The sequence below is a fragment of the Geotrypetes seraphini genome, chromosome 10, assembly GCF_902459505.1.
Source record: "Geotrypetes seraphini chromosome 10, aGeoSer1.1, whole genome shotgun sequence".
Classification (NCBI taxonomy): domain Eukaryota; kingdom Metazoa; phylum Chordata; class Amphibia; order Gymnophiona; family Dermophiidae; genus Geotrypetes; species Geotrypetes seraphini.
The window spans coordinates 80,931,605-80,958,760 of record NC_047093.1 but is presented as its reverse complement, the minus strand read 5'-3'; the positions used below and the strand labels follow the sequence as shown (position 1 = coordinate 80,958,760).

The window sequence follows — 27,156 nt, the reverse complement described above, 5'->3', positions numbered from 1 at the left end:
CAAAGTTTTCTAATTAGCTGGAGTAAAACTGGATCACTGTTTCAGATGCTATAATACGCGTGGACCCAGTAGTCTGGATCCAAATCGGTGAAATTTCAAAAAAAACAACAACAAAAAACCATAGCCCTCCTAACACCTACACGGGGAAAAATTAAAGCAGATTTAAGAAGAGCAGAAACTAGGTAAATATAGTTTGGTACTTTTTGCCGGGCAACTGTTTCCTTCTTCCAAACCTGTGTGATAATCTCTTTATCTCACCATACCATTTAAGATCATGTTCTTAATGAACTAACAAGTGAAGTAGAGAAGGGTTAAAAAACCCCAAAACCAAAACAACCACTTGGACCTCGAACAAAAGTTAGAAATATTCACATATATGATTTTGTATGTCCCTCTCAGAGATTTTTGCTACCTAAGCAAAATAATAGGATGATACTTACACGTATATTTATGTATGAGTGGTAGGTATTTATTTTTTATAAATCCCTCACTATTGTACGTGAACACACCTAAATCAAATAATTCTAATACAAGATAGCCAACCTCCCTAAACTATACCTTTTCAAAAAGGGACCAGACAGAGGATAAGAGAGTTTGCCCATTTCTGCAGCTTACACGTGAGCAGAGGTCAGGACTTAGGTTCTCTAAAGCAGACCTACTGCCATTTAAATAGAAGTCTCATTTTTGGACTTGCACTTGCTTAGAGGGGTTGCATATATTTATTGTGCAAGCCTGCTGAACCTTCAGCCTGTCCTTGTGTTCGCTGACCCTGGGCTAATCAGCGTTTTGATCTCTTCAAATGCCGAAGTGTGGCAGAGTTTGCAAGAAAACTTTCTCGTAGCTGGAAGGTGGTGATCTGGGGAGTTGCTACTCCTTGGACTTTGTTGTGTGTGGGGGGGGGGGGGGTTGTACAGCAGATCTGACTTCCCCAAACACTCATTCCACTTCCTGCCTTCCAGCAAACTCCATCCTAACAGGAAAAGTGGCAGGGAAGAATCTGACAAACTCCTCATCTCTAGAAACTCCGACACGCCTTTGATCTCTCCTGGTGCAACTCGTCTCCCTTTGGAACGAAATCGTCTGGATTTGTCCTCGAAGGGTTCGAATCGGGACTCGAGCTGATCATGCACTTCATATTTTGAGTCTGAAAAAGTGTGGATTTGGGGGGGGGAGGGGGAGGTAAAGTCCCCTTCGTCCGAGCTAGCTTTCCTGTCTCGGGCTGCTTTTCTTGTCCATGTACTGGAAAAATGAGAACGTGGCCCCTCTTCCCGAGGGAAATAAACTCTTCTCCGAGGACGACCCAACAGAAAAGGTGAGTCGTTGCAATTATCTGTTGCTTCTTATCGGACAAATGTCTTCTTTTTTTGTCACCCTGCTATCGTAAATCAGTTAGGATTTTCTAAATGCTTTATTATAAAGACAAAAAGCTAACGTAAAATGTAGTGCCCTTTGGGGCACAGGAAAACAGCTTTTCCTGAAGAATATTTGACAGTAATGTGTGACAAGGTAACGTCTTAGGATGGTTTGGAAAAGTAATAATAACCATTGTGCAGAATGTTTCAGGAATCTTTTTTTTTTTTTAAAGGAAATTTAAAAATGGATCTAGTTGTAAACAAGCAAGTCAGACAGCGCAGTCTATATTGTCTCAAACAAATGGAGTCTTGATCACTAAAAAAAATGGGTCGAGTTTTGTCGAAATGCAACGCTATGAATCCCCAAAAATTGCTACCCTCTTTCTGAGGCTTAAATATCAGCTGCAGACGTTTTCCCAAGACCTGGAAGCAGAATGTGTTTTGGTGAATAGTTAGATTTCTCAATCCGACCACTTTAGGTTGCATTTTGTGCTCAGAAAAAAAAAAAATTCGATTTTTAATTACTACCATTAAAAAATCAAATTTGCAATTCTTTGGGTGGCATGATGGATTTTCTGATTGACAGTTGAAATTGACACTCTGGCTGCCTCTTATGTTGGCCATTTACGGCAATTTCTAATTGCAGGTAGTTTGTTTTTCAGTGCCTTAGATTGCATGGGAACTAAACGATTACTTCAAGAGGCACGGGTTAAGTGCAGGCAAAAAAAAAAAAAAAAAAATCAATCCAAATTCAAATTGCTTCGTTAAAAAGACACAGCTTTTGTTGCAAAGGGTTTAAATGCCCACTAGAAAGTTCTTATTTATTGTTTGGAGGTGGTTTATATAGGCTGCACTAAAATCAACCATTTGCTGCAGAAGTTGAGGAAATTCAAGCCAACTTGGCATTTAAGCTGTGCTTTGCAATATTTTCTGAAAGGTGATGTCCCAAGATAACCAGCTCGGCAAAGGAGCAGTGCTCTGTCTGGAAAGCAAGCATCCCCATATGATGGTAAGCTGTTCTGATTTTTAATCTTATTGTGATTCATTTTAACGTGAGAAAACCTTCCCAAGTCTGAACGAGCACCTTCTTAGCCCTGTCCTGCGCCCATAACTCTGGAAACTTCGAAAGAGGCGCCTGTAATGCTTATTCGGTGTGGGAATGTTTTGTGGGTTTCACTTAATACAATGATCAAATGAAAGAGCCAGGAGTTATCAATTTGCATTATGTTAATTTGAGAACGCCAGGGGAGTGTCAGTGCTTCCAAATAATTGTGCAGATTCCATAGTAGAACAGACTTAAAAACATAATATTTCCAGAAACAATTGTCGCTTCTACGTTAAGGAGAGGGAAGAGGTCGTTCAGTAAAATATGAATTCGCTTCAATTTATCTGTCCAAGACGTGACAAATGTTACAGGGACCAGGAGAGTGGGTTAGGCTCAAGCTGACCTAAACAAGGGAACCTTACCCCCTTCCCTTTTGCAAGGCAGTGGGGAAGGCTGAGATGTTTGGTAGAAGCAAATGGTTTGGAAGGGCATCTGTGAAATTGGGTTTTGGTGGTGGTGTGTTTGACAGTATTTTTGCTGGTTGACTAGGTTGAAAGACCAGAGAGGTGCATTGAGTCAAATCTTCTGCTGCAATGAGATGGGTCGTGGCCGTGGATAAAACAAGTTCATATAAGAGAGAGTTGAAATATTACGATACGAGGAAAGAGAAGGATGGAAGAGAGAGTGTTGTGTTTGATACTGGATGCATAATTCTATGTGGATGGATCGGGGGGGGAGTTGTGGTTTGGTGCTCCGATGAGAGACCAAAAATAATAATACTGTGGGAGGCGTATTGTTGACTTAAAGTCCATTTTAGAAAATAGTTCTACTTTCTTACATGTACTGTGTTGCTGATTAAGAGCCCCATTTCTGAAAGCTGCATATGGAAGGCCGAAACTGGGTTCTTAGGGGATTGTAACGTATCACAACTATATGAGGTCAGATAAAGACAATCGGCCTATTCAGTTTGCAAGGCCGAGATCGATTAGGGACAATGACATTTAACTGCTTGGACTGCACGGATTAAATTGATGCATAGATACAGTTGGGTGGGTCAACTGTTCTTTGCTACAAGAGACAAGTAAAAGGGAGCGTTGTGATGTCAGGCGATTGTAGCAGGATGTAAAGAGTTGTGAAATGTTTTTGAAACCTTGGGCGAAGAAACGATGCTCTGCATTAACGGGACAGAGGCGGGAGTATCGTTCGCAGGGACAACCGAATGGCGACAGTGTCGCAGCTAGTTTTCCATTCATAGCTTAGGTGGGAACGGTTTGGCGAGGCTGTGGTGATGTAACAAGAACTGTTGCCTTAACGCGCAGCGAATTGCATTGTGTGCGCGCAAACCCAGCCGAAAGGAGAGAATCGAGTTCATTTGTATGATATGTTCAAAGTAGTTGTGCCGAGTTATAGGAGCCGAAGGCATTATTGTGCGCAACGAGTCGGCAGGGAAGAGCTGTTTTGCTTTTCTGATGGCAACGGAAAGCGCTGCGTTAGATTTTGTAGTTTTGTTGAACTCGATGGGAAGGATCGTCTTGCATAGGTTGTTAAAATGGATTGAGCACTTAGATTTTTGGTACCGGATGAAATTGTTTTTTTATAAGGGAGTTGCATTGATTGGAAAGAGCGTACTTTTTTGTTGGTGGGGGAGGGGAGGGCTCAGAGATAACAGTGGTTGCATGTTCTTTTTGCTGAAGTGAACGAGAAGAGCTTTGATATGCTATGGCCCTTCCTTCTTAGGGATCAGATAGACTCATTTGATCATATCTCGGCTTCTTTTCTGAAGGGACTGTCCCTATTGTTTGCACTCTGCTCTGTCCGGTAGATTAAAGACAGGAAGGGTGCCCATTTCTGTGTAGTTTGGTCCATGTAGTGTCTGAACAAATTTCAATGAATGTGTGTAATTTTTGTCTAAAGTACAGGGATGAAGCCGGTTACTCAATCCTGCTGGATCCCAGCTGGGACAGCGTTTTTGTTTTGTTTTTGGAAGTGCCGGCATCAGATGCTTCTGACTGGGTCCAGGGGAGGCTCGACTCGAAACCCCGCAGATAGATTTCCCCAAATGGAATCCCTCCGCTCCCTCAAATGACTTATTCTGCCGGAAGGTAACGAAGTGACAGGATGAGGACAACATTTGCTTCACCATAAGATGAAAGTTAGTTCCTTATCAGGGACTGCCAGATTCTGCAAGCTACTGGGAGGGAGTGGGACCTTTCAGGAAGTGGGAGACACAATGTTTCCTGTCACCCTCATGCCTTCCCCCCCCCCTCTCCAATTTTACACAAACACACACATGCACACCCTAATGACATGCGTGAGGTTTGTGTGTGCATAATTGTCAGGGAAAGAAAAAAAAGAATAGGGAAAATGATATTACCTTTTAACCTAAAACAGGATTTCCTTCCTAAGAGGCACTGGCAACCCTAAAAACTTAAGGACATGGATGTATTAAAAAAGGTAAGATCAGAGAAAATATAGTCAGTCACTGACCGAGTGCTTTGTTCAGTTGCATACAAGAGAAACATGAAAACTCGTTGAAAGATGAATACTTAAAACCCTAAAAGGAAATATCCAACACAGAAGAAATAGCAGAGCGGGCTGGTGTGAAAGAAGACGAGGAATTTGATAGTGACATGCGTGACAAGTGATTGCCTGATTATAACAATTTTCTCCTGTTAGTAATGTGAAACTTGTTAAAGGGGAAGAGGTCCGGCACAGGCACCTGAATCCTCAATGTTGTAGCCCATATCTACATGCCAAAGAAAAGCCAAGACCATTCTTTCCAGAGGGCGTTAAAGGAGAATAGAATGATAGTGGCCTCCGTGCACCTAGGTTCCAGGTCCTTCTCACCGTTGGCTAGCTTGATTTACACTCATTGTACCAGTAATGTAGTTTGCAAGATTTCTCTGCTTTTTCTAACCCGTTCGGTTGTGTTTCCACAGTCCCAGTCAGACGGGGAAACGCTACCGAGTCATGTGGACAACGAAGAAGTCCGAGCTTCTCCCACTCCTCCTTCCACCCCTTCAGTCTGCTCTCCTCCTTCCTCTTCCTCCTCCGTCCATTCAGCTGGGAAAAACATCTGTTCCAGCTGCGGGCTGGAAATCCTGGACAGATATCTCTTAAAGGTAGAGTATAGACCCTCGGTGATGGGGCTTCCTGGGAAACTGAAACTCTTGCCTGAGCAGTTGGTCCACATGGTTCCATCCAGGAAGCAGTGTGTGTACTCTTCACTAAACTCAATGGAAAAAAATAAAAATAAAAGCATCTTCAGTCGTAAATCCATCAATCCACTGCCATCCCTGCTCATTACCAGATTAAATTGTCCTCATTTCATTAAGAACTTCAAAAGTATTAGCACGATAACGCCCGATAGACCAAATGACCCTATCATGTCTACCGTTGAACACAATCCTGAAAGTCAGATGTAAGAGCAGAACATTAAAAAAAATCAAATATCCCCCCCCAAAAAAAACCAACCCAAAACCAAACAAATAACCCCTCCATCAACGGTTATAATATTCAACACAGAAAGAACAAATAAAGGGATGAAGGTGAAAAATTCCATGTACTACTAAAATAAGTTCATCACCTTCAGTTTTCCTTCCATACCAAAGGTCTTCCTGGAAAGAGGCCAAAAAGAGAAAGTATTATAATTTTACATTGTGAATCTTGTTTTGGAATTACTAGACAGAATAGTATGTCCAAAAATGCTATTATTATTATTTGTAGAGATAATTTAAAGTATATTTTATAGCTCCGATATCATCATCGTAGGTATAAAATTAACTATTCTTAAGCGTTTCTTATTTCTTTCTTGTGCAACGTTTTTGAATACATCTCTTAACACATTTTCTCTAGTCTTGCCTTAGTGATTCTCCACAAATCTCATGTATTTTTTGTACCTGTATCCCACTGTCGCAACTAAATTATTTAAATCCCAATAAACCATCCACGATACTCACTTAAAAAATGTTATTAGAAAAGATCAATTTAATTTCAAACTTGCCGCAGACGCCAAGCTGCCAAAATATTTGATCTACCAAGTTAATTTATTTTGGGGAATTTCTATTGTATGCTTCATTCATTTCTGGCTAATTAATGGGAGACTGAGGGAGACATTAGAAAGCACAAAGCCAGAGAATGAAACGTTGCTAAAGCGATGGGCAGTTTCCAAATGAAATTTTTAATAACAATTTCAAAATATTTAAATTTGTTGCTTTCAAGTTCTTTTTACTTTTGCTTATAAATTGCAATATGTTTTATGCTGTACAGTATTTAGTGCACATGAGCGCCCAAAAAGTGTTTGATGTTTTGTAAGGTAGTGGACTAAGAGGGGCCGCAGAAAAGTTCTCAGCCCAACCAAGAAGAGAAGAATGATGCGGAGACGTGAAACTTAAAAGTTATTCCACACTTTTCTTGACGCTTTTCGTTTCCATGATGTGAAATGAAACGAAAAGTGTGAAATAGCCTGTAAATTTCATGGCTCCACATCTTCTTGGTTGGGCTGAGAACTTTTCTGCGGCCCCTCGTAAACATTGCCAGATGCAGCTCAACAATTTTATTTAAATCTATACATTTTTATTAGATTTTTTTAAAAAATTTTGATTCTTTGATTGGCTATTACAGAATTGCCTCCAAAAATCTCAGTCAACTGAACTACTTCCTAGGCCTGAGATACTTATAAAGAATAATTGTTGGGGTATTATGATAATATTCAACGTGGACTTTTTTGTTCTCTTCCAGGTGAATAATTTGATCTGGCACGTGAGATGCTTGGAGTGTTCCGTCTGCAGAACGTCTCTGCGGCAACATAACAGCTGTTACATAAAGAATAAGGAAATCTTTTGCAAAATGGACTATTTTAGGTAAGACGCCGAGATTTGCAAAGACGCGAAGTGATGAAACGCAGTTGCTGCGACTCTTGGCTGCTGTGAAGATGGATTTGTCAGGCTTGCTGCCGGACCTGATTGTAGGGGGTGGTGATGCAGTGTTTGAAGGATAGCGTCGCGCATAACAGTATGATTTTAAACGTTTTAAAATTCACAGGAGTTCACAAAATAAGTTTGCCGTGCGCATGCAGAGGACCTGGCCAGTGTGGCGACCGCTCCTCTCCAATGCGGAATGCAATCATAGAAACTGAAATTTGGAATGGCACAGCTTTGCTAGAGTGGATTTTTGTACCGTTATAATATCCATTGAGTCTTTATTATTTAGTGGTGTTTTGTCCGCCCCATGGTTTGTATCTAATCGCCCCAAATCCACCTTCTCTCCATGGAGAAGATGATTGGGTCAGATGAGAGATGCACTTTCTGATGCAAGGCTTTAAAACTAGTTCTTTCGTTTTCTAATCAACATGTTTCTGTTTGGGAACCCCTTATCTCCGATTCCATTTCTTCCTTCATGGGGAGAAATGTGTGTGCACCCAATCCCCCAGAACTTATCTTCCCCCCTTCCCCGCCCCAATTTAACCCTAGCTGAGAGGAGAAGGTCAAATTCGTTTCTCTTTCTCCCTCAGCTGAATAGTTACTATTTATTTATTCACAGCCCTCAGAGGTGAAGAGACCAATCTCAGTTTAAAACTAGTTGTGAAGGCCTCCCTTCACTGAGTGGTGAATATTAAGTAAATACAAACAGTTGTCACAGTTAGGGGCACTTAGTAAGCTGGAGGAGTTGGGATCTTGTCCTCCACCCACACAGATTGGGAGAAAAAGGGTGGGGTGGTAATTCTGGGAGATGGGTGCCTATATTTGCTAGCCCCAGTACTATTTTTTTTTTTTTAAATCATAAGGAGGAAAAGGATGCGGGTCCTGGCAATATTTGTAAGGCCCTTACATTCCCTTAGTGCAGGGGTAGGCAATTCCGGTCCTCGAGAGCCGGAGCCAGGTCAGGTTTTCAGGATATCCACAATGAATATGTATGAGACGGATTTGCATGCACTGCTTCCTTGAGATGCAAATTTATCTCATGCATATTTATTGTAGATATCCTGAAAACCTGACCTGGCTCCGGCTCTCGAGGACCGGAATTGCCTACCACTGCCTTAGTGGAATGTAAGGGTGGGATCAATTAAAAAAGCTGGATAGCTATCTGCTGTTGTTTTTCTTGTTGTTTTATGAGGACCTAGTCAGTTAATGTCTGATTTTAAGCACTAACCAGGTAGAAACAGCTGAACAAAATCTATGGTCAAATTTTGATTAGCTAGATTTAGAATAAAAAGTTAGCCAAAAACCGATCTGGTTAGGTTCAGCTGAATATTCATCTAAATATAACTGAATCCACTCAGTGTGTGTTTGAGTATTGACTATTCTGGTATCTTCTAGGGGTTTGTAAGGAAACATTTTTTTACTTTTCCTCCGATTTTCAAATGGTTGGCTGCTTTTGGTTCATTTTGGAAATTAATGCGTAAAATTTGACTAATGCATGCAAAAATTATAATGAATGCAAATCAGTATTGCCGACATTAATTCTGAGATTCTGTATATATAAAGCTGATTATAGTGTGTATGCATAACATTTTTCTGTGGTCTTCAGATATAGAGTGGAATAGGCTTCTTTTTTTTTTTTTCCTTTTTCTTGCTATTTTGACTGGTGAACCTGCCGTTTTGTCACTTACTACAGAATCATTATGCTGCCCTCTGAAACTTTTTTTATTATCTGGTCTGTAGCTGTTTTGGGTGATTTTGGTGGATACCTTTACTCCCTTTCCCTGAAATACAGCACTATAAGATTTGCAGTGATGGTTTAACAAGTGGTGTGCGTAAACAGACTGACTAAAAGTTCTTTTGCCTCATTTAAAATGGCAGCAGTCAATAGCCATGTTAAAAAAAAAAATTCCTTTAGTATTTGTTTTAAACAAAGTTTTTTTTTTTCTTGTTTCAGGAACTATTGATTAAGGATGTGCATTTGTGAGTGTGCATTTTGTTTGTATGGGCACCTAAAAATTGAAGGCTTATTTTACAAAGTTATGGTGCCAATGCTGCTTCAGTAAATGCACCAAAGCCCACAGGAATTGAATGGGCTTCAGCGCATTTACCACGGAAGCATCGCTACTGCGGCTTTGCAAAAGGAGCCCTTAAAGTGTAAGCAAACCATTTGTGCCCGCAGACATATACCTACAAATTAACACATGTACAATATTCACTTACAGAAAAGTTCTTGAAAAAACCCCAAAACATGTGAAATTTAGCGATTCCTTGAAGCGTGGTCTCTTGCTCAGTGAAGCAAGTAGCCTTTCTATTTGTAGCTTTTCTGGGGAAGGCCTAATTTACCTTACATGTTTTAATAAGAATACTTGATGTGAAATGTAAGGGATATTAAAATATTTGACCTACTAACAGTCCTTATTTAGACTTTCCAAGATATTTTGGGTTGCTGTTCTGCATGGTTTTTCCTTGCTTGTTCTTCAGCAATTCCTGCTCTCTTCCGTTACATTCTGTAAGCCCATCTAGTGAGCTCCAAAGTTGTTGCGACTGATTTCTCTGGACTGAGCTTGTAAGAAGCCTTGAGAATCCCTGATGTCAGACAAGATGGTCAAGCAGAGTAGCATATGACCAGGAAATGTTGAAGGAACAAGCATGATACATATTGGGAGGTAAAGACTAGCTTGGTCCCCATCTAGCCTGCCCAGCAAATTCATACCTGCCACTATGTGGAAAACATGCAGGCTACTTCCTCTGTGCCTTGTTTAGGATTGTATTTGCCATGTCAGGCAGATTATACCCCTCAATGTTATTTGTTTTCCTTTGATCCTATCTTCTTCCTAGATAGAGAATCTCGACTTCTTCCATGCCTTTTGAATTCTGTTAAGTAATTTTCTTGCATGCGGCACAATTAAAACAACTCCAGTGGTAGAAGCAATGATGGTAACAAATACAATTGACAAAAAGGAAGAAAAATAAAAACTTTAGAATGAGAAAGCTGGAAATGCAAATTTTTGTTAACCCCCTGCCCCTTCCCTCCCAGAAACTGAAATCCCAGAGGGCTTTGCTAATAGGAATTCTTCCTCCTGTCTCCACTTTATCTGGTAAAGGTTCTGATAATCTTGCTTTGAAAGTTATAATCAGATTAGACTGAAAAATGATGCAGATGAACAACAGACTAATGGAGGCACAAATTTACAATGAAGCAGATCCATGTATTTAAAGGTTTATGTCTTCATACATTGGCTGGTCTTGAAGACGCCACACCACTCTCGGTATCATTTTTGCTACCGCTGACAGAAAGAACTATCCACTTTCCATTTCTGCCTTCACCTTTTCTTACTGATATACCTGCTAATTTTATTCCAATACCAAGGATCTAATTTTGACCTTAATTGTTCTTCATAGTGGTATAAATCCCACTGAGCTACCCCTTTGGTGTAAGGGTGGCCCAAGGAAGAAGGAGATCCACTTGCAGCTGCTCCCAGTTCTTCCGAGGTGGAGCTGCTGTTCTGGGTCTCTTTCTGAAACGTTGCGTTGGAAACCCTTCGTTTGAACATATTTCACTTGTTCATCTCATTCTTTTCCTGTCCTATCCTAGTCTTGTGGACATGCTTGATACATTTGCTGCAAACTCCCTACAGTGTTAACAATGCTGCTAATTTCCACCACCCCTCCCCCTTTCCCTTTGAACCACTATTGTTTAAATCCGTTCTATAAGCAGATCATTATACTATAGCCATTAAAATGCTATGAGGTCATTTATTAATGGTTAGCATGCACTAACAGCATTCCCATGCACTGTCTGCTGTTGGACCCGTAGGAATAAAAAGGGCCCTGTGGCAGATAGCACATGCTAACTATTAGTAAATGATCCCCCTGAAGCTGCATGTTAACAGTTCTCATCCACGTGCTTGTATGCAGCGGTATATAACCTCTTCTCCTGTGTCTGCCGATATAATCTTAGGTCCCAGCGGAATTATTCAAATTATTCTGAATATGTTGCCTTCAAAACTGAATTCCAGGCATTCATTCACAGTGCAGAACAGTTTAAATCTTTGTAAATTATTCTAAATATATGTATGTAGTGTGTCTGACTAAATCTCTAATTCCCAGAGTAAAATTCAGCCTTGTACTTTAAATAAATTCAAGCACTGTGGCTTTCCCAATAGAACTTTTTAATTCCCTCTTTCATGATAAACATCTCTCTGTTCAGACATGTAGATAGGTTATTGCCTCCTTCTCCCAACCCCTTGTACCACTAAAGTTTAAACCAGGGGTGTCCGACCTTTGTGCTTCACTGGGCCGCATTGGCCGAAAAAAATGTTTCTGGGGCCACACAAATGCGCAAACGCTGCAGCAAGACAGAGGAGGGAGCTGGCAAGACGGTAAACACCTGGGGGCAGCAGAGGAAAACACTGCATCACCCTCGACCAGGGCCGCACAAAATACTTCACGGGGCTGCATGCGGCCCTTAGGCCGCAGGTTGGACACCCCTGGTTTAAACAGTGCATACAAAAATTCTAAAACTTAAAGGGAAAAAAAAGGGGAAAACAGATGTCCTTTGCTGTTTTGAATAAGATAAAGTAGAAAATGAAGATTATACTCTGTGGGGGAGATTCTGTAAATGGGGTCCAAAAACATAGGTGCCTGTCGCCTGTCAATCACATTTATAACCCCCACCCCTCCTTTTACAAAACTGCAATAGCAGTTTTTAGCGCAGGCCTGTGCGCTGAATGCTCTGCACTGCTCCCGACACTCATAGAGTTCCTATGAGCGTCGGGAGCAACGCAGAGCATTCAGCGCACTGGCCTGTGCGAGAAACCGCTATCGCGGTTTTGTAAAAAGGGAGGTTAGGCACCTAACTTAAAACTTAGACACCTGCAATGTAGGCCAGGGTTTTAAAGGCCTACATTATAGGTGCCTAAGTACTTTAGAGAATCACGCCTAGCAGCACCTAGGTCCTTATCCACCCCTAAATATGCCTACTTTGGAGTTAGGCTCCGTTAGGTGCCATGAAAAGACGCCTATCTTTTGTAGAGTTGTGCCTATGGAGATAAGTGCCTATCACCCAATTATTTTTTTTCCAATTATGAGCTTATTGAAGCCAATTTACTAATTAACTAATTAAGTTCGATATGAAATGGGAGTAGGAATGTTGTTTGGCTATTTACAGTTGAAGGGCACAACCAGGAGGCGTTTTGAGGCGTATTGCATCCTGGGAGCGGAGGGACCTGTTCGACACATACTTTGTCCATCCAATGTGCCCCTCTGTCCTCCCCACTTCCTTAAAGCATCTGCTTCCTTCCTCCTCCGCTGCTACTGCTTCCCCAAAACAAAACACAAGCAGTGCGTGGCTGTTCAGCACTTATCTGGGACTGCCGGCTCCGCTCCAGAACATAAACGACGTCAAAGGGGCAGGATCGGCAGCCACAGATAAGCGCAGTGTGGTCCACCGGTTTGCATTTTATTTTGCTGCTGCTGCTGATTTGAGGAAGTCAGCAGGTTGTGGCAGATGGAGGCAGTGGGACATGGAAGATGCAGGTTGGCACACTGGCTGTTTTCTAGCCAATTCTGCTGCGTGGCCTCCTATCAGTCAATGCAGGGCCAAGCAGCTCCACAGCTTGGTCACGGGACTAAATCGCGCGAGACAACGGCGCGCCGACAACTGAGCGCAGACAACTGAGCGCAAGGTTGACGGCGCGCCGAAGAAAAGCACTATTTTAAAGGGCTCCGAAGGGGTGTGTGGGGGGGGAACCCCCCACTTTACTTAACAGACAATGCGCTGGCATTGTGGGGAGTTTGGGGGGTTGTAACCCCCCACATTATACTTAAAACTGAACTTTTTCCCTAAAAAATAGGCAAAAAGTTCAGTTTCAAGTATAATGAGGGGGGTTACAACCCCCCAAACCCCCCACAATGCCAACGCAATGTCTGTTAAGTAAAATAGGGGGGTACCCCACAACCACCCCCGTCGGAACCCTTTAAAATAGTGCTTTTCTTAGGCACGCCATCAACCTTGCGCTCAGTTGTCTGCACTCAGTTGTTGGCGCGCCGTTGTCTCGCGCGATTTTGTCTATGAACCGCACAGCTTACAGGGAACATTGCACCCAGTGGTGTAGTAAGGGGGGAGCAGGAGGGGGTGGACAGTCCTGGCACCATCTTGGTGGGGGTGCCGGCACCTCTTCTCCTCTCTGCTCCCTCCCCCCTGCTCCTTCCCACTCCTCCCTCACATGCACGCCTTCAATTTCCCACCACCGTACCTCTAGCTCTTGCCAAGCAGCAGCTCCAAGCTGCTGCTCACTTAAGCCTTAGCGCTCCCCTCTGACATCACTTCTGGGTCCCACGACAAGGAAGTGACATCAGAGGAAGAGCCGACACTGGTGTGGGCAGCAAGTTAGATGCTACTCATGCCGGGGAAGCTAAACAGGTTCAGGGGAAAAGAAGGATAGCATGCGAGGCAGGAGCGGGAGGAGGGATTGCCATTGCCCCGGGTGCCTCCCACCCTTGTTACGCCACTGATTGCACCACAGCCATAATTTGGGCAGAGTCCAAAATCACATGAAAGCTTACAGACCCGAGAGTGAAATGTTGGACCTCGCACACGCATACATGGGGAAATTCTTTAAGAGGCACCTAATAAATAGGATAGAAAATTCTGGCAAGATGAGGAAAGCAGAGCCAGACAACAAAGGTAGAAAAAAAGAATGTTATTTTTTTTTTTTTTTAGTTCAAAAATGTTTTATTAATCTGATACCTCTCAACTGCACTTCCTTAGACGAGATATTTCTTGTCACCTCCTGCTTTACTTTGATAGTATGCCTACTTGATACTTGACTTCAATGTTGTTTTCCTGTACATGGACCATATACTCTCTAAGAATGTTATTTTTAGCTTAAGATAAGTAGTGTAGTAGCTGTGTTAATAAACGTTAATAAGTAAATATAGAAAATGGAAATAAGGTACCGTATCTTTTTATTGGATTAATTTTAATACCCTTTTGACTAAATTTATAGACCAAAATCTCCTTCCTCAGGTGAGGACAGGATACCATCACAGCAGTATACCATCCTGGCCTGAGGAAGGAGGTTATGGCCTGTAAAAGCTAATTGAAAAATATATTTATTCCAATAACAAGTATCATTTTTCCATTTTTTGTTGTATTTGCATTTGTTAATTTATTATATAGTGGCTGGAATATGTCAGTTTTTGGATATTTACGTCTGCTTTTTTATATTTTGCATAGTACAGGGGACACACACATTGCTTTCTCTTTCTCTGGTGTTATGCTGTATGAAGAGTCTGGCTTCTTGAGTGTTCAGTTTAATTTTTACTTTTATTTTGTGGTTACTTTTTATTTTGTGGTTTACTTTTGTGGTTACTGGGTGAAGGTCTGTGTTCTGCATGTGCGAAAGAGATTTAGGCCCTCTTTTACAAAGGTGCGCTAAGCTAAATCAACGCGTGCGCTAACCGCTAACGCGTCCATAGGATAACATGCACATGTTAGCGTTTAGCGCGCGCTAAAAAGCATAGCGCACCTTTGTAAAAGAGGGGGTTAGTTTTCTGTTAGCATTGTCTGCATGGCTGATCTAATCTAATCTGGTTTGTTTAGATTTCCAATAGGTTAATGATGTGCTCACAGCCATTTTTGTGGTACAGTCTTTTCCTAGGTAGATGTTTGTTGTGTGACTTGTTGAAGTTATTACTATTATTATTTCTATCCCGTTCTCCCAGAAGCTCAGAACGGGTTACAAGTAGACATTCACAATCGTTTGGAAAACAGACTACCGTATTTTCACGCATATAACGCATGCGTTATACACGATTTTACAAACCGTGCATAACCGTGCGCGTTATACGTGTGAGCGCGTTATCCCCTTTTTTTTTACATAGTTCCCCCCACCCCGACGTCCAATTCACCCCGCAGGACCGCTCGCACCCCCACCCCGAAGGACCGCTCGCGCTCGAACACGCACCCGCACCCACATCCCCACCCCGAAGGACCGCTTGCACCCCCACAGACTCCCCCCCATCATGTAGAAGCTGCCTACCGTCGTCCTGCTGCTTCCTCTGCCGGCAGTCCTGCCCCTTCTCTTAGCCCTGCGTCTACGCTACTTCCTCTTCCGGCGGTCCCGCCCTTTTTCTGATGTCAGAGAAAGGGCGGGACCACTGGAAGAGGAAGCAGCATAGACGCAGGGCTAAGAGAAGGGGCAGGACCGCCGGCAGAGGAAGCAGCAGGACGACGGTAGGCAGCTTCTACATGATGGGGGGGTGGGGAGGCTGTGGGGGTGCGAGCGGTCCTTCGGGGTGGGGGTGCGGGTGCGGGTGCGAGCGCGAGCGGTCCTTCGGGGTGGGGTTGCGAGCGGTCCTGCGGGGTGAATCGGATGTCGGGGGGGGGGCATCAGGTTTTCAGGGTGGGGACAGGACTTCAAGGGGGGACAGGACTTCAAGGGGGAGAGGAGAGTTGGGGCAGGCTAAAGGAGAGTCGGGCTGGCCAGAGGAGAGTCGGGGCGGGCTAAAGGAGAGTCGGGCTGGCCAGAGGAGAGTCGGAGCGGGCGAAAGGAGAGTCGGGCAGCGACGGGAGAGTCGGGGCGGCATGCGCGGTATACGGGTGCGCGCGCTATATTAAATTTTGTTACATAAATTTGTGTTCCCCGCGCGCTATACCCGTGTGCGCGGTATATGAGTGAAAATACGGTAGTCATAACAACAAATAGGTTACAGTACAGCAGTGGTTCCCAAACCTGTCCTGGGGGACCCCCAGCCAGTCAGGTTTTCAAGATATCCCTAATGAATATGCAAGAGAGAGATTTGCATATAATGGAAGTGACAGGTATGCAAATCTCTCTCATGCATATTCATTAGGGATATCTTGAAAACCTGACTGGCTGGGGATTCTCAAGGACAGGTTGGGAACCACTGCAGTAGAGAATAACAGAGCTTATTCTAGAGACCAGACTGGTCATAGCGAAGAGTACTAGGAGAAGTATATTGAGGAGGCAATTTTTAATGGCCCGATTAGCGGAAGAGGAAGGTCTTTACTGCTCTGCGGAAGGTCATTAGTGAGTCTAGCGACCTGATGTTTGTGGGTAGTCGGTTCCATAGCTGAAGTAGGAAATGGCTGTAGGATCGTCTGTACGCCGTACTCATTCGGAGGGATCTCCCTGCGGGAATGCTGAGTCTTTGTTCTGCTTTATGATATGTTGGAATTGCTCTTTAGGTCCTGAGTTACATTTACAGTGTTTTGTATTAGTTCACACTATGCCAGGCATTGGATTTGGATTAAATCACACCTTTGTCAGTAAGGGCTCATGGCAAATTACATTCAAGGACAGTAAGTATTTTAATGTCCCTGGAGGGCTTACAGTTTTTAAAGTTTTATATCTGAGGCAATGGAGTGTTTAGGGACTTGGCCAAGATCTCGAGTAACATCAGTAGGATTTCAGCCTTAGCTTCCCTCGTTCTCAGCCTGCTGTTCTAACCATGTTTGGTAACTCTTCTGCAAACTAAAGACTAGTGGAGCTGAAGCCTGGTGGCCCTTTGGCAACCTACCAAAAACATTGGGGTCCTTTTACTAAGGCGCGCTACTCAATTTAGTGCATGCTAAAGATTAGCACGCTAAATGCCAAGGCGCCAGTAGAATATAATGGGTGCCTTAGCATTTAGCTTGCACTAAATCGATTGGCGCACCTTAGCAAAAGGGCCCCTTTGCTAGGTAAATTATTTTATGGTTGTTAGTAGCCTCAGTTTCTGTTAGAGTACTGCTGAACATTACTGTTCACGTGGCCAACAGACAGACGTTGTACTAGGGAGCAAGGGCTGACTAAGAGCCAAGTGTTAAATTAACTGCATATAGTTTCAGAATATTGCAAATACTATTCGGTTCAATATGTTACTTTCTAATCTAATATAATCTAGTATTTGTGCGTCACACATACCTGTACAGGCTCAAGGCGACTTACATTACATTACTTTACATTAGGGATTTCTATTCCGCCTGTGCCTTGCGGTTCTAGGCGGATTACAATATAGAGAATATCTGGGACATTCCAGTAGAATTACATTTCAGGATAGGAGTAAGTTACAGGAACAGTGAAGAGTTTTGATATTACAAATTCACAGAAGATATTACTTATTACAGAAGATAATACATATAGCAGAAGATAATGCATTTTACAGAGGTAATACATGTCAACTCGATCAGTTAAGTCGGGTGTAGTGTAGAAGAATTACAGTACATTCTAGATCACAGACAAAGAGATAATATGGATGAGTGATTCCGAAGTCATTGATTGGGAACTCGTTGGGCGGTGGTTAGAGTGATGGGAGATATTTTTTGAACAGTAGTGTTTTTATTTCTTTGCGGAACTCTTTTATGTCTGTTGTTTTGGTCAGTAATTTAGAGATGTCAGAGTCTATTTTGGCTGCTTGTGTCCCCAGGAGGTTGTCGTAGAGTTTCTTACGACAAGTACCGTTGAGTGGTGGATAGGTGAAGAGGTTCTATGTTCTCCTTTTTCTTGGTGGGTGGTAGTAGTGAAAACGGTTATTTAGGTAACTGGGTGCCGTGCCATGGGTTACTTTGAAAATGAGACAGTAGAGTTTGAATTGTGTTCTTGCTTTTATTGGTAGCCATTACAATGTAATGAGAAAGAAAATAAAGGTTACATATGATAAGAGGGAAAAGGGGAAGAAGGGGAGAGAGATAGGAGGTAGAGAGAGAGAGAGAGAAGCTTGGTCAGAATCAAGAGAATACCGAGTGTTCATGTAGAGTTAATTTGTTGATGAGAGTTCAGTTGTCAAATAGAAGGGTCTTCAATTTCTTCCGAAACGAGGTATGGTTGGGTTCCGTTCTGATTGGCTCTGCGAGGTTATTTCAGGTTTTGACTCCTAGGAAGGTGAGCGTGGAGTGGAATATACGCCAATATTTTACTTTTTTCTATATATTATTTTGATTTTGGGGGGAAATAATATTGGCTCCTTAGGCATTTACTTATAGAATAGTGCTTAAGTGCAATTAGGTGCCTAACTGCTCTCTATCCATGTTTGGGTGCCTAACTTCCATTTGAGCATCTAATGTTGGATGCCTAATTGCCACCTAACTCGTGATGCACTACATGGAATTAGGGAGTAAGTGTTGCGGTTGTGTTTTTAGTTCTGGCTTTTCCCCAACCCTCCCTCTTCCTTGGGGGGGGGGGGGAATGTGATCATTGCCTCGGCAGCAAGCAGTAGATGATAAATTTGATTGTCTTAAAATGTTCGTCACTCACAGCTAGAGTTACTAACACATACAGCCATATTATATTATGCTAATGGCTCAGGTCCCATTTTATGGAATGGTATGTGGTAGTAATACAGTACTAACATACCATGTTTCCCTGAAAATAAGACAGTATCTTATATTAATTTTGGGCCCAAAAAATGCACTAGGGCTTATTTCTGGGGCTAGGTCTTCTTTTTTTTTTCATGTGCATGATCATCTCTCCCTTCCTCTCCTTCACCCCAATTCTTCCTCTTTCCTTTCTCTCCCCCACATGTGCATCTTTCCTCCCCTCTCACCCATCCCCTTGTGCTTTCCCTCTGCAGCTGCTGCCGGCGAATCCAGGGATATTTGGGTTAGGCTTTCAGGGACTAGGGCTTATTTTCAGGGTAGGTCTTATTTTCGGGGTAATACGGTAGTAACACACGGCAACTGTCGATCCAGCTAAAAAGTCTACATGGTGTTCTATAGCCTCCAACCTTGCTGTTGAAGGAAGGTGCTTGTGGGGAAGTACCTAAGGTGGGCCTTGAGAAACAACTGATATAGATTGGGGGCCCAACAGTGGTGTAGTGAGGGAGGTTGGTACCCAGGGCAGTGGCGCCTTGCATCGCTGCACCATGTGGCCCCTAACTCTTTCCCCCCCACCCCCCACTCTTCCCCACTGTTTGGGTGCCCCCTGCCTCCTCCTGCATACCTCTTAAAATGTTTGCCAGCACGAGCAGCACCATCCACACACACACTCTCTCAATGGTCAGTGACCCTTTCCCACTCCAGCATTTCTAAATAAAACACTGCATACAGCAGTATTTAGTATGGGAAAACCTAGAGCATCACACAGGTATCTTAAGTAGCCTAGTGAACCATAGAGAGAAAAAGCCAGGCCCATAAGCCACTCTAACCACTACATTTATAGTGCAAAGTATGAATCCACCAAAACCCTACTATACTGCCATATAGGGGCCACCTTCAACTATAAGGGCTACTAGGGTGGTAGACAGGTATAGTAGGTTTTGGGGGAGTTTTGGAGGTCTCATCATACATTATAAGGGGTAAATGGTGAGATATACACCTGGTACCCTTCATGTGAAGGTCCCAGTAGTGCCCTCTAAGGTGCCCCACTGCTTTGTTCGCATGTCTATGTGGCTAGTCTATTATAATGCTGGTCTCCTACATCAAAATGGTGTCCATTTGGACATTTTTAACTTGGGGACATTTTTATGTCCAAAAATGATGAATGAAGTTAGATGTACTTCCAATCTAGACGTTTTTGCAGCCAAGACATCGAAGTAGGCAATTTTAAAAAATATATATATATTTGGACATCTTGTTCAAAAATGAATATGTCTCCACTTCTAAATTTGGATATTTTGTGGGAAACGTCCAAATTCAGACTTAGATGTCCTATTGAAAATGGCCCTTCATATGTCTTTCTAAAATAGCACCAAAATAGGTAGTTTTCTGCTTATTTACTCGAGCCACCCTCTTATAAAATTACCCTCCATAGGTGTAGTTTTCCCTGTATAAATTAGGAAAAGTCTTGGACCCATGCACCTTGCACTTAGGTGCGTTGTTTGACAATTGCATCTTTCTTCCTTCCATATGAAATGCTAACATTGGAAAGTCTTGAAGGTTAAAAGACATATACCATGAATTACAGCATCTTCAGGATCCAGAGTCATCAATATACTGGACCTGAAGAAAATTGGAACAAATTGGAACACATTTGGGTTGTGAGACTTTTCATTGACCCATGTAGGAACAATCCATAATAATTCTCTTGTTCTATGATGATGTATAAAACACATGCATTAATACCTAACCACAGTCATGTTAATAGAAGGGATCTGTGTGGTTTGGGAAAGTTTGTAAATCAACTATGCTTTATTTGTCTGCTGGGGTAATAAAAAAATTTAACAACTTACAAAGAGACCATTGGGTGACAGATTTTGTATCCAACTCAATTTTTTTGTTTTGCTTTACTACTTTTTCTGTAATTATAGCTAGTCCAACTTGTGTTGGCTTTATGGGGAGAAAGGAAGATGTAGATTGCTTAAAATTAAAAAGATGTTATGAATGTAATTAGCAGTTTGAATGATTTGTTAACATTCAGGCCTAGATTTCTTATTTTAGATGTAATCTATAATAAAACTAGAATTCATTTTAAAACATGCAGATGAGGTTGACTATCTAATATATCTATTTTGTTCTCCTGTTTGTTTTAAATAACATTCTGCATTTTTATTATATTTCCATAAAAAATCTTAATTGAGTGGAAGAGAAGGGTTAGGTTACCTATTAAACACAATTTACAAAAGGGCATTCTAGCTATATCCAATTTACCACTTCATGTCTGTTGGCTATTTCTTGATATAGGATTTGACAGATTTTCTCCACTTCTGATCAGAATTAATGTGTCACAAATTCCAGTAATAGCAGAGATTAAGCCAGCAGTGGCAAAAGGTGTAGGAGGCCTTTTACTAAGCTGCCCTAAAAAGTGGCCTGCACTATTATTAGCACATGGGTTTCCCGTGCCCTGAGGCCGCTTTTAGTGCGGCTGTAAAATGGTTGCCATTACCACATGAGCCCTTATTGCCACCTATTTTGTAGGCAATAGGGTTCCCGCACTATTCCCACATTGACTGTGCAGGATGGATCTATACTAATCTGGTTTGTTTAGTTTTACATTGGGTGTATTGGTTTTCTAGTGCTCGCTGCGGTGTGTGAGATGCTGCCTTTTCCTAGGTACATTCTTGTAGTAAAAATCTTATGAATTATTACTAAAAATCATGTTTTTCATATAGAGGAAGGGGGTGTTAAAAATGATTGGCCCCGGTTTCATATATGCTAGGTACGCCACTGCTATACAGTGCTAGAAAGTATATTCAGCATTTAGGCACTTAAAGTTACACCAACCCCTCTTTTACAAAGACGTGTTAGCCATTTTAGCGTGTGCTAAATTTTAACACATGCTAAACGCTAATGTGTCCATAGACTTATAATGGGCACTTTAGCGTTTAGCGTGTGCGTATATTTATACAGGTATACGCTAGAACACTTAGGGCTCCTTTTACTAAGGTGCGCTAGTGTTTTTAGCACATGCTCAAGATTAGCGCACACTAACCACGCGCTAAATGAAAAATACTAACGCAAGCTCTATGGAGGTGTCAGCATCTAGCGCGCCCTACAACCGCTAGCACACCTTAGTAAAAGGAGCCCCAAGTCTATGATACGTTCCCTTGCAAAGTTACTTGAACCAGCCTCCTTGAACACATTGATCCACTCCCTAGTAATTTCTTGTATAGACTACTCTAATGCCCTGTATAAGGGCGTTACAAAAAAGGAAATTAGACGGCTTCAGATTGTACAAAACACAGCTATTAAGATCATTTGTGGCGCAAAGAAATACGATCACGTTTCACCTCTTCTGATTAGTGCACATTGGTTACCAGTCGAACATAGAATCCGTTATAAAATCTTACTTTTGACATTTACAACAAAATTAAACAATCAACCAAAGTTCATTAACGACTTTTAATTCCTTATAATACTTTAAAATCTCTTCGTTCAATGTCTCAGAATCTTCTCGTCATACCTTCTTTAAAATTAATCAATACGTTGCGCTCCATCACTGCCCCTACTCTCTGGAATTCGCTGCCTAACCATTTGCGTAGTGAATCCGATATAAAACAATTTAAAGCAAAACTAAAAACATTCTTGCTCCAGGATGCTTTTGGACAACAACTGTCCTCTTAAGGACAAAAAAAATTAAATCAAAATTATTACTTTTTATCCTAACCTATTGTATTTTCCCTTTTTTTTTTGCTCTTTTCTTTTACGATTGCAGTTCTTCCCCATTTTCCTATTGTTTGAAGTAGGTCTATACGTCTTATCAGTGCTTTATTATGACACTTGGATTTTATCCAGTATCCCCAGTTTTAATGTGTTTTAATGTAAATTTTATATTGTACACCGCTTAGAAGCCTGATTAAGCGGTTTAAAAAATCTTTTAATAAACTTGAAAACTTGAAACTTAATGCTTAAATTGTAGACACATTTATACCAGGTTAGGCTAGTACTCTATCAAGAAAAGTAAGCACCTACTTTTCCTGAAAGAATAATCTTCTATCAGGTGCCCCCAGGGCACCTAATTGTAAGCACCCTGTCATACAATTGCCCCGTATGGAGGTAATTCTGTAACCTGTGGGGGAGAATTTGATAAATGGTGCCTGAAGTTACATAGAAAACATAGAAACATAGAAAATGACGGCAGAAAAGGGCCACGGCCCATCTAGTCTGCCCACACTAATGGCCCACCCCCTAACTACCTCCATGAAGAGAACCCACATGCCAATCCCATGAATTAGGCGCTAAACCTTTGGCATAGCAATGCGAGTTAATGACTCTTAGGTGCCAAAAGGGGCTGAAGTGGCACTTAAGCGCTATTCTATAAATTTGTGCCTAAGGGTTCCTTTTACTAAGGTGCGCTAGCGGTTTTAGCGCACGTTTAGCACGTGCTACAATGCCGCGCACGCTAGACACTTGCGTTAGTATTTTTCGTTTAGCATGTGGTTAGCGCACGCTAATCTTGAGCGCACGCTACAAACGCTAGCACACCTTAGTAAAAGGAGCCCTAAGTGTTCTAGCGTATAACTGTGATGAGAGTGTTCCTACAGCAGGGGTGGGTCATGAGTGTTTTGACTATTTTGTCATGCGCTTTATAGAATAGTTGTATTTACACACCCAACTGCTGATTTTGGGCATGAGAACTTATACCAGCCATAGAGATGGCATAAGTGGCTGCAGCTAAAATTTGACATGTAATCGCGGATTTCCACTTAATATTCTCTACAAGATTTAGTGCCCAATTTTACCATTTTAAAATACTAGCTTAGTGCCAGTGTGTGAGTGTAAGTGTGTAAGTACCTGTGTGCGTAAGTGCTAGGTATGCTTCTAACCCACCGATGCCCCTGCTCTGGGGTCCACACCTCCTTGAAGTTGCGTGCTTTGGATCTTGTGTGCACAATTTATAGAATACAGACTAAGGGCTAGATTCACAAAGCAAACCCATCGTGTACTGATCGGTTTACAACCTCTTAGCGACTAAATTTCCCTCCGGCCCGATTCACTTACATCTCTGCCGACCATCCTCCGATCCGCGCATGCAAATGAGGGGAGGGGCATTCAAAAATAGGGAAGGCAGCGATTCACAACACAAAATTCTCGATCCGACTGGGCTGGCCGATCAACTCAAGAAGCGACTGCTGGGGACCAGTCGCACACCTCTTTGCCGACTCTTCTGCTCCATTGCCATGCACTCTGCCCTGCTCTCTGCTGCCCTGACCTCGCTGACTGTTTCAGGGGCTGCAGAAGCCCTGGGGTAGGGGGGAGAGCAGTGCCTGTTGGCTCCCGGACAATTTGAAATAGCTCTTCTCGCCGCCCAGACTGATCTGTGCTGCCTTCCCTGCAGTGCGAGCCCATGGGTTTAAAGCAGGGCTCCATGCCGCAGTGCAGGCCCGCTTTAAACCCATGGGCTCGCACTGCAGGGAAGGAGGGAAGAGGCTGTCACCGCCAGAGATAACAGGAGCAGGAGAGTCAGGGCCCGGAAAAACCCCCCAGTTAAAAAAAAAAAAAAAAAGGACATAAAATGCATGCAGGGAAAGCAGATGGTCTGCGCATGTGCGGAGATCGCACACCAGCGATCTGGGCAGGCAGATGGGGGCGTTCCTCTGATCGCCCCATCTGCATATCTAAGTTTGCGGAATTCGTCAGACCAGCCCGGATCGGGCCCAATTGGGCAGGTTGGTGAATCTAGCCCTAAGGGCAGTAACACACAAATGCTAATTAGTGCCAATTAACATAAAATACAACTAATTATAGCCTATTATTTGTCGTTAATACCAATTAGTAGCTATTTAAGCTAATTATTTCCCCATTAAGACTGCTAGGAACACATTTCTTCTAATTCACATCTAGTGGTGTTGGATGATGACAGCAGATGGGACACCTGGGGGGGAAGGGGTACAGATTGATAGCATTCTTTTTTGAATAGACTATGAGCTAGATTCACCAAGGTGGCGGATTGGATCCAATCTGTGGCCGGGGGGGCTGATTCACGAAGCTCCCTCATGCAAATGAGGGTGATCGGAATCATGCCCCCAACCGACTGCACAGATCGATCTGTAGATGGTCTGCGCATGTGCTGACCCTCCATGCCCGGCAGAGCTGGAAACAAAACTGTTACTTTTACTTCGCGAGCCTTACTTTTTACTTTTACTTTGCGAGCCCATGGTTTTAACCCACTTTAAACCCGCGGGTTAAAACCATGGATTTGCACTGCGGGGAAGGGCAGGAGAGTCAGGGCAGAGAGCAGGAGAAACAGGCGATCAGGGCAGAGAACAGAGAAGCAGGATCAGGGCAGAGAGCAGGGTGGCCAAAGCAGGAGAATCGAGTCGCTTGTTTTCGGATCAGCCAGCCCAGTCGGTGTGCCTGCATTGGTTTAGTGAATCGCGTCCTTCCTACTTTGCAAGCCGTTTCCCCTCATTTGCATGAACGGATTGGATCGGATTGGAGGATGATCGGCCACGAGGTTAGTGAATCGGGTTGGAGGAACATCGGGTCACAAAGTGGTCGGGACATGATTGGTGTCTTTAGTGAATCTAGCCCTATGTTTGTGCTTGCATGTGCGATTCCCCTTTTCTTTACAAAGGATTCACTAATCTTACCGATCCTGTAACGACGATCGCAAAACCAGTTTTTCTGGTTTTGCGATCGTTCCTTGACCCTGACCAGATTCATTAAACTGCTGCCCGATCAATCTCCTATCCAATCCGATCCAACTCATGCAAATTAGTAAAACCCCATGCAAAATAGCCAAGCGACTGATTCACTAACAGTTGCTAGGCTATTTTGAATCAGGTTTTACTACCCTAAAACTCGACTGCTGCAGACCTGTCAGTAACTGTGTTACCGACAGGTCTGCTGTTTTTTTTCACAGGTCTGCCTGTCTTTTTTATTCATTTTTTCCCCATGGCACAGATGTTTTGCGTGTATTACACTGAGCAATTGAGTCGGGAGTTTGCATGCAAATGATTTGCACCTTTGTGCAAATCATTTGCATGCAAAAAAGATAGTGAACCAATTGCTGTTGTAAAATTGGCCAGGAATCGGACAACAGCGATTGAATCACTATCTTTAGTGAATCTGGGCCAAAGTATGGAATTCCTTATCTAAATTATTTGCTTGTTTTTATTATGTACACCGCTTAGATTCTTGTCTGGTACAGACAGTATATCAAATCAGTTATTAATAATAATAATAATTAACCTACATACATAACTGACACTATTCTATAACTTGTATGCAAAACTTTGCATGTTAAGGACTAGATTCAGTAAATGGCACTGAAAAAATGGCATCAAAGAAAATCAGCATGCAGTGTTATTCTACTCGTATAAACAGTGCTCTGAGTTGTGTGCCATTTGTAGAACAGAGCTTAGAGCAGATTTCTGGGCTGAACTTTGGTCACTAGGTTTTATGCCAACTAAAACCTGATATAAATCCTGATGCACAAGTTTGGTGTAGATTCACCGCACACATTTTGGGAGAATGCCCCTCACCCACCCAAGCCCCTTCCATGGCCTCCGTCCTTTTTGAGTTGCACGCCATGATTTTTGTGCGTGCAGTTTTATAGGATAAAGTGCAGCAAGATGCGCACACAACTACCAGTCGAGGCCAATTAATGTCAATAATTGATTGTTAGCTTCAGTTATCGGTGTTAATTGCTTCATTAAGCAATTAAGATGTGTATGTTTCTCAGAAATGTGCTCAAATTTCAGTATGCATCTTTGAGTGCTATATATAGAATCCGGGGTGAGTGTAAAATTGGGCATACAAGATTACAGAAGTAAGGGAATATGGGGGATGATATTGAGACCATGAGAGGGAGTTCGGATAACTCCCGTGGTTTGCGCTGAAGCCAGATATTCAATCCTGGGCCATTTTCTAATGACTGGCATTTAATATCTGGTCTATTTTTGGCCAGCTCATACTTAGCCAGCAAAATTGTTTTTTAAGCACCGGCCAGCTATTTGGGAGACCCAGTTTGGCAGCTAAATTTGACTGGTCAGCGTTTAAAATAATCAGATATCGCGCATTATAGCCAGCTACGTTTTAGACGTCATGGGGCTGTTTCTATAAACTGCACCTAAATCGGCCGGTGCCTAGAAAAATGTCACCGGTCGCATGTCAATCACACTTAGGTGCTGTTTACAGAATCACGGCTAGCAGCGCCTATGTAAAACTGTAGGCACCTGAAATGTAGGCCAGTGTTTTAAAGGCCTACATTTCAGGCACCTAAGGTTTTGAAGAATCTCATTTAGCGGTGCCTAAGTCACACTCTGCCCATAGAAATGTCCACTTAGGAATTAGGTGCCACTAAGGACCATGCAATAGACACCCATCTTTTATAGAATTGGATAGGTGCATATCATCCAATTAAATTAATTTTTTTTTTTACTAATTATTGGGACTATTAAGGGTATTTTGCCCCCCTTTTATAAAACTGTAGTGTGGTTTGTAGTGTCGGCC

The 27,156-nt window shown here is 42.6% G+C and overlaps 1 protein-coding gene across 1 annotated transcript in view; it reads left to right on the top strand.

The window, feature by feature from the left end:
• The first annotated feature begins 1,182 nt into the window (after nt 1-1,182).
• The window catches only part of LHX6 (LIM homeobox 6), a 224,140-nt gene continuing 198,166 nt past the window's right edge, over nt 1,183-27,156 (top strand). The window contains exons 1-4 of the mRNA XM_033961360.1: nt 1,183-1,312; nt 2,290-2,361; nt 5,337-5,519; nt 7,138-7,259. Coding sequence (XP_033817251.1) covers nt 1,235-1,312; nt 2,290-2,361; nt 5,337-5,519; nt 7,138-7,259 — 455 coding nt within the window. The 5' untranslated portion in view covers nt 1,183-1,234. The remainder of the gene's footprint in view (nt 1,313-2,289; nt 2,362-5,336; nt 5,520-7,137; nt 7,260-27,156) is intronic.